At 40.8% G+C, this 14397-nt stretch overlaps 1 protein-coding gene across 3 annotated transcripts in view; it reads right to left on the reverse strand.

Annotated features, from left to right (window-relative positions):
• SLC35F5 (solute carrier family 35 member F5) overlaps positions 1 to 10548 on the reverse strand; it is a 48700-nt gene extending 38152 nt beyond the window's left edge. The window contains exons 1-5 of one of the 3 annotated variants that reach the window (XM_010353563.2): positions 10116 to 10548; positions 9199 to 9289; positions 8909 to 9050; positions 4579 to 4722; positions 101 to 163 (exon numbers count right to left, since the gene is read on the reverse strand). In XM_010353563.2, coding sequence (XP_010351865.1) covers positions 101 to 163; positions 4579 to 4722; positions 8909 to 9050; positions 9199 to 9289; positions 10116 to 10155 — 480 coding nt within the window. In that variant the 5' untranslated portion in view covers positions 10156 to 10548. Of the gene's footprint in view, positions 1 to 100; positions 164 to 4578; positions 4723 to 8908; positions 9051 to 9198; positions 9290 to 9420; positions 9641 to 9791; positions 9829 to 10115 lie in introns of those variants that run through there. The other 2 variants (XM_030916701.1, XM_010353564.2) reach the window with 2 other exon arrangements.
• Positions 10549 to 14397: the final 3849 nt, after the last annotated feature.

Genomic DNA, 14397 nt, shown 5'->3' on the forward strand with positions numbered 1-14397 from the left:
TATGTTATAACATAGATTTGCTAACATCAAAACTGTTTCAGTTTTTCCTACCATGGCTCAACCCCACCTCTCCATTCCTGACAAAAAAAGAAGCACTTACCAAAGAACTGTTCATAGTTGTATCTGTTGTGCAAGCAGCAAAGTAACCTTCAGCATCTGCAAACTAAATACAGATAACAAGGTATAAAATCCAATTCAATTTATATTACACTGTAGGACTAGTCAGACATGACTCAAATAAATAGAAGCAAAAATCCAGAATCAACCTATAAGAGTATAACTGTTACTAACAATAATAGCAGCTCATGCCACATATTCACCATTGCGAGGTAGGTATTATCTTCATTTTATGGATGAAAACTTTGAGGCTGAGAGATTTTTAATCCTGACAGTCAGGATTAAAACCCAAGTTAGTCTAAAACCAAAGCTTATGCCCTTTTCACAACACTATTATAATATTTCAGATAAGTAGGGAAAGGAGGGATGGGTTAGTTAAAAAGGCAAGTAACAGGCCAAGGCTGGTGGATCATCTGAGGTCAGGAGTTCAAGACTAGCCTGACCAACATGGTGAAACTCTGTCTCTACTAAAAATACAAAAAAATTAGCTAAGGGTGTTGACACATGCCTGTAATCTCAGCAACTCAGGAGGCTGAGACAGGAGAATCACTTCAACTCTGAAAGTGGAGGTTGTAGTGAGCCAAGATCATGCCACTGTACTCCAGCCTGGGCGGCAAGACTACGTCTCGAAAAAAAAAAAAAAAAAAAGAAAAGGGAAGAAACATCTCAGTATCTCAGTATTATGATGAAATTAGTTTTGACCTCAAAAACCTCCGAATGAGGCCAAGCGTGGTGGCTCACACCTATAATCCCAGCTCTATGGGAGGCTGAGGTGGGTGAATCACTTGAGGTTAGGAGTTTGAGACCAGCTTGGCCAACATGGTGAAACCCCATCTCTATTAAAAAATGCAAAAATTAGCTGGGCACAGTGGCGTGTGCCTGTAATCCCAACTACTCAAGAGGCTGAGGCAGGGGAATCGCTTGAACCAGGACACGGAGGTTGCAGTGAGCTGAGGTCACGCCACTGCACTCCAATCTGGGCCACAGAGCAAGATTCCGTCTCAAAAAGAAAAAAAAAAAAAAACCCTGAATGAATTTCAAGGTTTGGACCACACTTTGAGAATCACTGTGCTAATGCTATATAAGTATGATTTCATTTCATATCCATAGCTAGTCTATTATTATCTCTGCTGAAAGTCTGAAGAGGTTAAAAAACTTGCCCAAGGTCAAAAGTTGGCAAGTGATAGAACAAGATTCAAGCACTACAGCCCCATGCTGTAAAAGAACCCTAAAAAATCAATAACAAAAAGGGAGTCATTGTAGAAAAATAAGACGCAGACAACAAACACAAGAGTTCTACTTTCCAAAAAATATATGAGAAAGTAACCAAAAACATGCACATTAAACAAGCTATCATCATTGTTCACCTGTCAAGTTGCCAAATGTTGTGATGTTGGTAAGGGTTCAATCATGAGATTTAATGAATGTTTAACAAGGGTTTAATTATATACTGCTAACAGAGATAAGAATTAATGCAACTATTACAGATGGTAATTTAGCAATAAGAATTAAAAGCTTTAAAAATGACATTACTTGGCCGGGTGCAGTGGCTCACGCCTGTAGTCCCAGCACTCTGGGTGGCCGAGGTGGGTGGATTGCTTGAGGTCAGGAGTTCAAGACCAGCCTGACCAACATGGTGAAACCCCCGTCTCTACTACAAATACAAAAATTAGCTGGGCATGGTGGTGGGCGCGTGTAATCCCAGCTACTCAGGAGGCTGAGGCATGAGAATCACTTGAACCCAGGAGGCAGAGGTTGCAGTGAGCCGAGATCACGCCACTGCACTCCAGCCTGGGCAAGAGTGTGAGACTCTGTCTCAACAACAACAACAAAAAATGAATGAAGTACAGAAACACTACAACATGGATAAACCTTAAAAAGAAACAATTCCATTTTCGTTTTTATTTTTTTTGAGACAGTCTCACTCTGGCACCCAGACAGGAGTGCAGTGGCTCGATCTCCGCTCGCTGTAACCTTCACCTCCCGACTTCAAGCAATTCTCGTGCCTCAGCCTCCCAACTAGCTGGGATTATAGGAATGCACTGCCATTACTGGCTAATTTTTTGTATTTTTAGTAGAGACAGAGTTTCACCATGTTAGCCAGGCCACTCTCAAACTCCTGGCCTCAAGTGATCCACCCATCTCAGCTTCCTCAAGTGCTGGAACAATAGGCATGAGCCACCGCACCAGGCCCAATTCCATTTTTGTTAAAAATAAAAAATACACACATGAAAAGAATGGTAGGATATATGTCAAAATATTATCAGTGGTTATTCCTTGAATGGTAGAATTTATTTTCTTCTTTTTGTTTCTCTGTATTTTCTAAATTTTCAACAACATACCTACGCTAATACACATACAATTTATCCTACATGTGATATTATGATGTATATATAATTTCTACAATGTATATGTATTACTTTTGCGAAGTAAAGAAATACGTACTTATATTTTTGGTAAGTTAAATTTGTGTATGCACATGAGTATACATTTGCAGGCTTCACCTAAATTAAAAAAAAATTTTAATGTTATTTCTTTATTTATTTATTTAGAGATGGAGTTTCACTCTGTCACCAGGCTGGAGTGCAGTGGCATGATCTCAGCTCACTGCAACCTCTGACTCCCGAGTCCAAGTAATTCTCCTGCCTCAGCCTCCTGAGTAGCTGGGACTACAGGAGCACGCCACCATGCCCAGTTAATTTTTTTATTTTTAGTAGAGATGGGGTTTCATCACGTTGGCCAGGATGGTCTTGATCTCTTGACCTCATGATTCGCCCACCTCAGCCTCCAAAAGTGCTGGGATAAGAGGCATGAGCTACTGTGGCCCAGGCAGGTCTTGAACTCCTGAGGCTCAAGAGATCTGCCTGCCTTGGCCTTCCAATGTGCTGGGATTACAGGCATGAGCCACCAAGCCCAGCTTTAAAATACAATTATTGAAAGCCCCTGATGGCAGGGTGCAGTGGCTCAGGCCTGTAACCCCAGCACTTTGGGAGGCCAAGACAGTGGACTACCTGAGGCCAGACTTTGAGACCAGCCTGAGCAACATAGTGAGACACTGTCTCTACAAAAAATACAAAAATTAGTGGGGTGTGGTATTGTGTGGCTATGTACTCAGCTACTTGAGAGACTGAGGCAAGTGGATTGCTTGAGCCCAGGAGTTCAAGGTTATAGCAAACTATGATTAAACCACTGCACTCCAGCCTGGGCAACAAAATGAGACCGTGTCTCTAAATATAAATCAGTAATTTTAAAAAGAATGTACTTATTAGATAAGACAAGAAACAAACAATACTATTTTAACCCACAAAAAATAATATACATGAAAGAAAAAGATTAATAGAGACAGAAAATAATATAGTGGTTACTAGGGTTTGGAGGGAAGAATGAATAGGGGTTATTTTTAGGTCTGTGTACAGACTTTCTGTCTAGGATGATAAAAAATTCTGGAGCTAGGCCGGGCGCGGTGGCTCAAGCCTGTAATCCCAGCACTTTGGGAGGCCGAGACGGGCGGATCACGAGGTCAGGAGATCGAGACCATCCTGGCTAATACGGTGAAACCCCGTCTCTACTAAAAAATACAAAAAACTAGCCGGGCGACGAGGCGGGCGCCTATAGTCCCAGCTAATCGGGAGGCTGAGACAGGAGAATGGCGTGAACCCGGGAGGCGGAGCTTGCAGTGAGCTGAGAGCCGGCCACTGCACTCCAGCCTGGGCGGCAGAGCAAGACTCCGTCTCAAAAAAAAAAAAAAAAAAATTCTGGAGCTGATAGTTGTACAGAAAGAGAATGCACTTCATGCCACTAGTATACATTTAAAAATAGTTAAAATGGTATATTTCACATTATATATATTTTAACATAATAAAGAATTTTTTAAAAGGATTAATATAAGAAACAGTTTTATAATTCTTCATTCTCAATAATTCAAAATTTCTACTTCTATAAAGAAGATATATCATTATATAAACTCATATTTCTTTCAACACTATGAATGAGCATGTTATATTACATCAATCAAAGAATATAGTTTGATTAGCCAAACATCTAAAATATGTCTGGAAATATGAGATTTTCATTTTAATACATAAAACTTTGAATTTTTTTGTTTCCAGAATCCTCCTAACAATTAGAGGATACTCATCCAATCTGCAAAGACTCTTGACATTCTGCTTATTCCTTACTTTCATCTTCATCGCCACATTAATTGATTTGGACTAACTCAACAATTTTTAACAACTCAGGAAACGTCATGGAGTAAGAGTTCTCACAAAATATTCTGATACTACTTGATTAGAAGAATAAATTTAAAATTCTGGACAAAAGCAGGTTTCCTTATATTATCTTCACTCACTTAACTGAACAACTTAAAATATGACTCTCCTTAAAGAAACTAATACATCTTTAAACTTTGAAAAAATATACGTATACCCCCTTCCCAACAGACACTTAAAATTAAAAACTTACAAAAGCAGCATGCTTTCCGCGAAGTCCTCTTGTACACTGTTGTCTCCATGGCTTCCAAATAATAAAGCCCAAAAGGTACAAAACAAACATAGATGTTTTTGCAAAGGTGCTGAAGAATGGTTTGTTGTACTGGGTAAAAACATACTGCAGAGGAAAAAGTTACACAGACAACTTTGAGATGATCTTAAACCTTATTACGCATCTCCAAAATAAAGTCACTACACGATTTTTAACTCTTCAGAAGTTCACTTGGAAAGAAAAAGTCAAAGGGATTACAAAAATATTTTAGATTCATTTCTGAATACTGTATTTACCTTGCATACAAAAGGATATCACCAAAGAAAACAGCAACAACCTGCTAAAATAAGTTTGGTTTAACATTCATTGAAACCTACTATGAAACAGTGCCTATACTAGGAGCTAAAGAAAAATAAGGCAGGGCCAGGCGTGGTGGCTCACGCCAATAATCCCAGCACTTGGGGAGACCAAGACAGGCAGATTGCTTGAGCCCAGAATTTCAAGACCAGCCTGGGCAACATGGCAAAACTCTGTCTCTGCAACAAAATAGAAAAATTAGCCAGGCGTGGTGGCATGCGCCTGCAGTCCCAGCTACTTGGGAGGCTGAAGCAGGAGGATCCCTTGAGTTCATAAAGGTTGAGGCTGCAGTGAGCCATGATCAAGGCACTGCACTCCAGCCTGGGCAACACAGCAAGACCCTATTTCATAAAGAAAAAAAAGAGAGAAATAAGGGAAGTTATCCTGCCCTTGGGGAGCTTAACATCTAATAGAGGAGACATATATGAAGACAATAAGCATAATGTGCCAAGTAACAAGAGAGGGGTTCAGGATACCATGGGAGCACCAAAAGGAAACTGACAAATTTCAACGTTATGGACGTTTCCCAAGGGAGACTGGTGTTTTCTGTTTGTTTGTTTTTAGTGTATCGTGAATATAAACTCACAATTTTTTATATCCTAAGAAAATTCCTAGTTATATCCACTAAAAAGGCATAGAAAAAAATGACAATCCAGGAGGAAAATGCAACTCTAGGATGTAAACGGTGGTCCACGCCATTTTACACTAAAAGAAACAATGGCTCTGGCCAGTCACAGTGGCTCACATCTATAATCCCAGCACTTTGGGAAGCCAAGGTAGGTGGATCGCTTGAAGTCAGGAGTTCAAGACCAGCCTGGCCAACATGGTGAAACCCAGTCTCTACTAAAAATACAAAAATTAGCTGGGCATGGTGGCAGGTGCCTATAATCCCAGCTACTCAGAAGGCTGAGGCAGGAGAATTGCTTGAACCTGGGAGGCAGAGGTTGCAGTGAACTGAGATCGCACCATTGCACTCCAGCCTAGGTGACAAGAGCAAAAATCCATCTCAAAAAAAAAAAAAAAAAAAAGATTAATAAGGCCATATTAAAAAGACTTAAAGAATTCCAGCTAATAAATACAGAGGGAATAACTCAAAAAAAAAAAAAAATCACAATTTTGCAACCCCTAATGAAATACTTTACCTAGACAACTTAAACGTGGATATTCAACTATTACCTAAAAGTTGATGAGGAACTTTATAGTACTTAAATTGGCATCATCTAAAGTGAGACTTCCAGTCATTAATCTCATGCTGGAATGTTACAGGAAGTACTCAGTACCCCAAAGTATTCTTTCCTGAAAACTAAACCTAAATCAAGACTTTACACCTAACTACCACTTTACAAGAAGAGAAAAATAACAAGTTAAATGATACCCCAAGGAAACAATCAGCTAAATCCAGAATGTGTGATACATCCAATAGGAAAAATGACCCAGTTTCTCCAACAAATTAATGACATGATTAAAAAAAAAAAAAGGAGGGAAGATACAGTTAAGGAATAAAAGTGACTTAAAAGATATCACAAATGCAATGTGTGATCTTTGTTTAGATCCTAACAAACTTAAGGGAAAAAAAGTCCTTGACACCACTGCAGAAAACTGGACTGGAGAAAACTGAACATGAACTGGATATCAGATGATCTTAAGGAATTACAGTTAATTTTGTTAACTATGTTAATGGCATAGTGATTATGTTTAAGAAAATTAAAAGTCCTTTTCAGTTTCAAGTAAATAGGAAAGAAATTGTGGGTGAAATGACATGTGACATATGCTTTAAAATATTCTTTAAAATGCTCCAGGAAAAAAAGTTTTGAGGAGAGGTTGATACGGTTGGCAAATCTGGTTAACTGCTAAAGGTAAGTAATGAACACAAGGAGATTCATTATAATATTCTACTTTGTATATGTTAGAAAATATCCATAATAAAAAGACTGATTTTCTTTTTGAAATACACACTTTACCTCCAAAGTTTGCTTTTTCTTTTTCTTTTTTGAGAAGGAGTTTCACTTTTGTTGCCCAAGCTGGAATGCAATGGCATGATCTCGGCTCACTGCAACCTCTGCCTCCCAGGTTCAAGCGATTCTCCTGCCTCAGCCTCCTGAGAAACGGGGATTACAGGCACCCACCACCACACCCAGCTAGTTTTTGTATTTTTAGTAGAGACTGGGTTTCACCATGTTGGCCAGGCTGGTCTCGAACTCCTGACCTCAGGTGATCCGCCCACCTCATCCTCCCTAAGTGTTGGGATTACAGGCATGAGCAACCGTGCCTGGCCCTATCTCCAAAGTTTAATGAGCATATCTGGTTGAAGAAGTAGAGACATTACATATACTCTTGAATAATGAGATTATAAAACATCCTCTTACTAAAATATTTTACTTTAAAACAATAAAGATAAGTTGGGTTTTTTTCTCCAGTTTCATTAAAGTACAACTGACAAATACCAAATATATGTACTTTTTACAACATGGTGTTTTGATACATGTACACATTGTGAAATGATTACCACAAACAACAAATTTTTTCTTTTCTACTTTGCTTAGATATGGTTAAATTATAATTTAACCAGGTGCTATTTTGTCCTAAATTTTATTAACTGATAAATAAAAACAAACTATTTATTTTAAATGAAAATAAAATTTAAAAGATAGATTTAGTTCCCTGTCAATATCAAAGACATTTCTTTGAGGTAAAAGTACAAAATGTTCATCTAAAAGAAGATTATAGAAGAGTTTTAAAGCGAAAAATATATGGCCTATTAGATTCCAGAGACTAACTCTAAAAAGTATAAAAACTTATATACTTGGCCGGGCACGGTGGCTCACGCCTGTAATCCTAGCACTTTGGGAGGCCAAGGTGGGAGGATCACGAGGTCAGGAGTTCGAGACCAGTCTGACCAACATGGTGAAACCCCGTCTCTACTAAAAATACAAAAATTAGCCTGGCGTGGTGGGGCACTCCTGTAATCCCAGCTATTCAGGGGTTGGGGCAAGAGAATCGCTTGAATCCGGGAGGTGGAGGTTGCAGTGAGCCGAGATCACGCCACTGCACTCCAGCCTGGGCAACAGAGCAAGATTCCATCTCAAAAAAAAAAAAAAAAAAAAAAAAAAAACTTATATACTCATAGAATACAATGCCAATGTCAATATTTACTTAGCTACAATATGAGAAGACCTGAGTATTAAACTGCTTCTTTTGAAAGTTAGATTCATTTTATAAATGCCAGTTTCCTGCTGTATATTCGCCTTAAAATTGCAACATAGAAGTTGAAATGCAGACTTCTGAAAATAAAAGTTGCTTTTTATAGGGATCATTAACCAAGCAGAATAAAGTATACAAGTAGAAAGAAAAACTAGCTTGCAAATTCAAAATGCCACATTACTACCAATAGGTCGTCAATAAAGATACAATTTAACTGAAGGAAATTGTAAAGATACAACTTAACTGAAGGCAAATTATGAAGTATACCAAGCACCTCATAATAAGGTTTGAGTCAGCAAGCATAAATGTGGATGCAACCACTCATGGGCATAACAGTGACCTACACATGAAAACTCATTATTTTTACTCATTTGTCCAAAAGCACGCTGAACTTTCTACTAAATGGTGACATTGTTTTGCATCCTGATAGTTATTTCACTAGAAAATAATATTCACAGAAAGAATTTGAATTTAGAAAAAAAGCCAAGAGTAACACTTTCAAATATAAGAAAATATGCATAGTCTCTCTAAGTAACCCTCCCTAAAAGATACAAGAAAACTGTATGAAGCAATAAGAAAGATCATCCTTTCAGTTTTAACTTCAAGTGGCAATCATTCAATATTTTTTAAAAATTCGATAGTATATGAGATACTGCTTTGAGAAAGCAGGAGATTGTAATGGCTAGAGTTACTGCAGGTTAACAGTAACATTGTGGCTGTAATGTAACATCATTCCTGGACCAAAGGTACGTACCGAAGTAAGTTCGGAGGAAGCAACCCATATCACATCAACAAGCAGCAGAATAACAATCCCAAGAGCCATTCGCCTGCGCTGAGTCAAACCACTGTTTTGGGAATTCATTCGGTTCATGATAAACACACACACCATTTGCAGTCTGTTTTTTAGAAAATACAGATCACATTAGAGATGATTTTAGAAAAATAACCATTAAAATCAGAAAATTAGTATAACAGAAACATCTAACATTTGTTAGCTAATGTTCAGTGTGAAAGTTACATAGTGGATAAGCATGTGGAATCTACCTGGTCTTAAGAGCCTTTCTGAGATCCTCAAGAGCAATGCCGGAAAACTTGGCAGATCGCAGTCTAAAAGGAGGTGAAGAACTCAGCACCCCTAAAAACAACCATGAAATTATGCTATGAAAACGTCAGTAACTCAAGGTAAGATTCATCACACCGTTTTTTACTCTTCACCTTCAAACTGAAAGCAAATCAAAGAAAAGGACCAAAATGTGTTAAACATACTTGCCACCTTTCTCAGTACTTTCATGGTATCCACTGTACGCTTCAGATTATCCTTAGAGAGATACGCGATACCGGGCGGGCAGGGAGGAGGAGTAATATACAACATAAGGCACATTTAAGAATAGTTAACTACTAGAAAATAGCTTCTCTGAGTTTCACAAACACAGAACTGCATTCACCTCTCCACCCAGAGGAATCCATCCCCGGGGACAGCGTCTAGACACTGTTTCTAAAAGTGTCTTTTCTGTCCCTGATCTCCTGGAGTGGAATTTGGTTATCCGAGAGTAAGTGATTTGTTGTGGATCTTGAAGGCATCTTTCCAATATCCTCAAGTGGTAAAAGAAAAGTATTCTCCACGCTCCTCCACCCACCTCTGTCAAAACATCCAGTCATTTTAAAAGAAACAGCTGGGAAAAGGAATCCTCCTTCTGTTTTGGAGCGGGGAAGACAGCTAAGGCAGTGACGCCTCCCCGAGGAGGCGAGGCGAGGACGCACGCACGGCTTCCTCAATTGCCAGGGGTGGGCGCAAGACTCGGTGCGCCCCTGTCAGCTCCCGCTCCCTCCACCCCTGGAGACCTTCACGGTTTCGGACAAGGCGCTCCAGCTGCCACCAAGGGCAGGAGGTGGTGCTGTTGGTGGGCACTCCGTCCCGGTTTGGGCTCCGGTGATGTCGGGGCCCTTCCCTGCCTGCCTACCTGGCCTTCCTGCCCCGCGATGGCGTCGTGGCGGCACCATGAGCGGACCGGCCAGGCCCCGCAGCCGCCCAGCGCCACGGCTGCGGCCTCGGACTCACAGAGCTGTCACGGCGCCTGACATCGCGCCGCACTGGAGGCCCAGCTCCTGAAGCCGCGGTGCCCCTCAGGGAGAGGCTGCTGACACCACCCAACTCCACTCGGCCCAGGAGGGCGTGGAGCGGGTGAGGGGAAGGGACACCTCACTCAGCGATGGCCGCAGAGACCCGCGATTCTGCTCTGGCCCCGGCCCCGCCCCCGGCTTGCCCTCCGCGCAGCCCCGCCCCCCCAGCCGAAAGCGGTGACACGTCATAGAGGCGCGACGGCGGACTGCGCTTGGGCGCGTATCCAGCGTGGCGTGGCAGAGGCTAGGGAAGTAATGCGAGGCGCTCGGCACCGAGCTAGGATACACGGCGGCGAGGCGAAAGAAGAGCGAAGATAGGAACAAGGGAAGTAGGGCGAGGTGGAGGAAGAAGAGGAAAGCGAGCGTGGGTGTCTGGGGCAGAGCGTTGGACGAGGGAGTGCCAAACCTCCGCCCGCCTTGGAACGAAAGCTGACAGCTCCGTTTCACAAACTGCGAACCTGAAACTTTGGATATCCCTTTCTGCACAGCCGAAACGCAAAGTGGCTTAGAGTACTTTTGATTCTTGAAACCTTTTGTATATAAACAAGATCTCAGCTCTAGGAGTTACAAACTACATCCTAGGGCAAGCTACTTCAACTTCTCTGGCCCTCGGTTTCTTTATCTACATGATGATAGTACCTGCCACATTCGGTTTTTGTGTATATGCCAGGATTGCATGAGTTTACGTATGTGAAGGGCTTAGATCAATTCATGGCACATAATAAGAACCTCACAAATGTTAGCAATTTTTTGTTTGTTTGTTTTGAGACAGAGTCTCACTCTGCCACCCAGGCTGGAGTGCAGTGGCACAATCACAGCTCACTGCAACCTCTGCTTCCCGGGGTCAAGCGATTCTCCAGCCTCAGCTTCCAATGTATCCGGGACTAGAGGCGCAAGCCACCAATGCCAGGCTAATTTTTATATTTTTTAGTAGAGACGGGGTTTCGCCATGTTGGCCAGGCTGGTCTCCTACTCCTGGTCTTAGGTGATCCGCCCGCCTCGAGCTCCCGAAGTGCTGGGATTATAGGCGTGAGCCACCACGCCCTGCCAAATGTTGGCGATTATTAAACTCTATATAGACTTGTTCCTTAAATATTTTGACTCTTCCATGGGAAAGGTTTGTCCAGCATCCTGATTTCTATCTAGAAGACAAAAACAAGACTAAAGGGTTCTGTAATTTAACATCTTGGTCAGATCGTGTGAAGAAATTAAGTTTTCTTACTCTTACAGTCACGATGTAGTGTACCTCTTACCTTTTAAGTCTTGTTTCAGTGAAGTTGAATGCATATTCTAGCGACTAATAAAACAATGCCAATGAACATTTTAATTGATCGAATCAGTTTCAAATAAACCATAAGCATCAAACACCTCTAATAAATCATTCAGAAACCTATTGTGCAGAGCAAAAAAAAAAAAAAAAAAAAAAAAAAAAACAAAAAACCGTAACCAACTACTTGGTATGACTACTTATGGGAAATTTCATCGCAGTCATTAATCATATTATTCCAGCACCAGTTTCTTTTTGTATTTCGTTAGCATTCTTTAGGATATCAGCCCGTAAGACGCCTAAGAATTCTTTATGCTAATATTTGATGTATAGTCTGAAAAAATAATAGCATTATAAATATCTCTCAGAATCTTAAGAGTCAGGAAAGCTAGATACCAATTCTTAATCTGATTACAATTTGTTATGTAATCTTGAGGATTATTCTACTCTCTACTGTGCCTCAGTTTCTTCTATAAATATGAGTTTCTGAATTAAAATATTGTAAATGATAGTACTGTGTAAGTTACCATTATTACCACCTGTTTCCAGACCATCTGTTAAAGGACAAGCTGTGGATATTCTTGTAACGGATAAAGTAATTCTGGCAGACTGTCTTCAGCTAGTCTCAAAACCTAGTTTAACTTCCATTAATATCTTTTCCCTGGGTTATTTAAGGGAAATTCCACGGGACTGCTGTAACATAGGCCCTAGTGTGTTTCTGTGCTGTGGCACCATCCTGAGCATCTCAGGCATTCCTTTTTTTGTCCTTATGTCTATGTCTTACCCAAGGCTAAATCTTCAACTGTGTAATATCAAATGTAAGTTCCCCAAGAGCAAGGATTTTGGTCTGTTTTGTTCTTCACTATTATTCTCAGCATCTAGAATAGTGTCTACTATTCTCTAGCTGCCAGTCAATGTTTGTTCAATGAACTTGAACATCCTGCTGTCTCTTGATCTTTTCGTTATACTTAATTCCTTTCCGAAGTCTCCATTTCTGTCATTTAAAGTGAGAAAAGAAAATTATTTTTATCTGAGGAATGTATTTATTTTAAACGGTCAGGCCCAGAGGGACATTAAAAGGAGACAACAATCACATCCTACTTCTCCCTTGAGCTATGTATTCATCTCTTGAAACTGCTTGCTTATGCCACAAGTAGCTATAAATTAACCTAATGTCGCATCAGACGCTATAACCCACATCCTATAGCCTAACAATGTAACCAATCAGTAATAAATGTTATTTCCATAAACCAATAAGAATTTCTGTACACAACGTAGTATCAGTTCACTCCTTGTTCCCTTTTTTGCCTTTAAAGATTCAACTGTGGGCCCGGCCCAGTGGCTCATGCTTGTAATCCCAGCACTTTGGGAGGCTGAGGCAGGCAGATCACGAGATCAGGAGTTCGAGACCAGCCTGACCAACGTGGTGAAACCCAATCTCTACAAAAATTAGCCTGGCGTGGTGGCACGCACCTATAATCCCAGCTACTCAGGAGGCTGAGGCAGGAGAATTGCTTGAACCTGGGGGCAGAGGTGGCAGTGAGCCAGGATGATGCCATTGACTCCAGCCTGGGCAACAGAGCGAGCCTCCATCTCAAAATAAATAAATAAATAAGATTCACTTGTGATGGCTGCTAATCGGTGTGTATATTCAAGGTAACTTGAATCTATGCTTCTAGGTTGCAATCTTCAAGCTTGGCCCAAATTAACTCTACTTATATTAATTTTGCTTCAGCTTCTTCCTTTTAGGTCAACAGAGTAGCACTATTTTTTCTAAGTCCCACAGGCTTGATCTTTTAATTTTTTTAATTTCCTTTTTACTCTTCAAAGTCGATCACTCTTTTGAAATTTCTCAATAGTAGACCCTTAAGATACATCAGGTGTTAAGTCTGACACCTTCAAAAATAATCCCCCCGGCCAGGCATGGTGGTTCACGCCTGTAATCCCAGCACTTTGGGAGGCCAAGACAGGCAGATCACGAGGTCAGGAGTTCGAGACCATCCTGGCTAACACAGTGAAACCCTGTCTCTACTGAAAATACAAAAAAATTAGCCAGGCGTAGTGGTGGGCGCCTGTAGTCCCAGCTACTTGGGAGGCCGAGGCAGAAGAATGGCGTGAACCCAGGAGGTGGAGCTTGCAGTGAGCCGTGATCGCACCACTGCACTCCAGCCTGGGCAACTGAGCGAGACTCCATCTCAAAAAATAAAAATAACAACAAAAAAAAATCCCCCAAAATATACTCTAGAGAATATAATTTCCCCAGTAAGGTACATGTGTCACAGTATGAATATAAAAGCAAAGTTGTATGTGTGTACAGGGCAGTCACTAACTGCCATATATCAGTCTCAAATAGTACAATTCAAATTCCAGCCCTAGTAAAATTATAAATGACTATGTCTTGAGTCTTTAGGGGTATAAATTAATAATTGAAACCACCCATAATAATTCTGTAATTTCAAGAGCAGAAATAAATGGAGAACACTCAAATGAGTACAAGAAAGGATATTTATTCAAAGCTTGCTGTGGCAAAGCAGTCAGCCACCATCACTTGTGTTTGTCAGAGATTGGAAGGCAGGCAGGAGAGTGTAAAAGTTTTATAATGAGAAAAAAGGAAAGACTTCAGGTATGCCCTGATTTGATGTTGTTGGCTGGAGGCAGGTTAAGTGGAAGCATAGCATCCTATGTGCTCAGTTGGGGATGCATATTTGGCTTTCTCTGGTTGGTCCTAAGTTGGAAACAGGACAAAAACTAAGGAAACTGGCAGTTGATCAAGTCCTGGGTTGATTAATGCAGAAATAGCTTTTGTCTTTCTGGACTAGCTCCTGGAGAGGTTGTAGGTCAGAGTTCTATTTTTA

The sequence above is a fragment of the Rhinopithecus roxellana genome, chromosome 14, assembly GCF_007565055.1.
Source record: "Rhinopithecus roxellana isolate Shanxi Qingling chromosome 14, ASM756505v1, whole genome shotgun sequence".
In the NCBI taxonomy this organism is placed as follows: Eukaryota; Metazoa; Chordata; class Mammalia; order Primates; family Cercopithecidae; genus Rhinopithecus; species Rhinopithecus roxellana.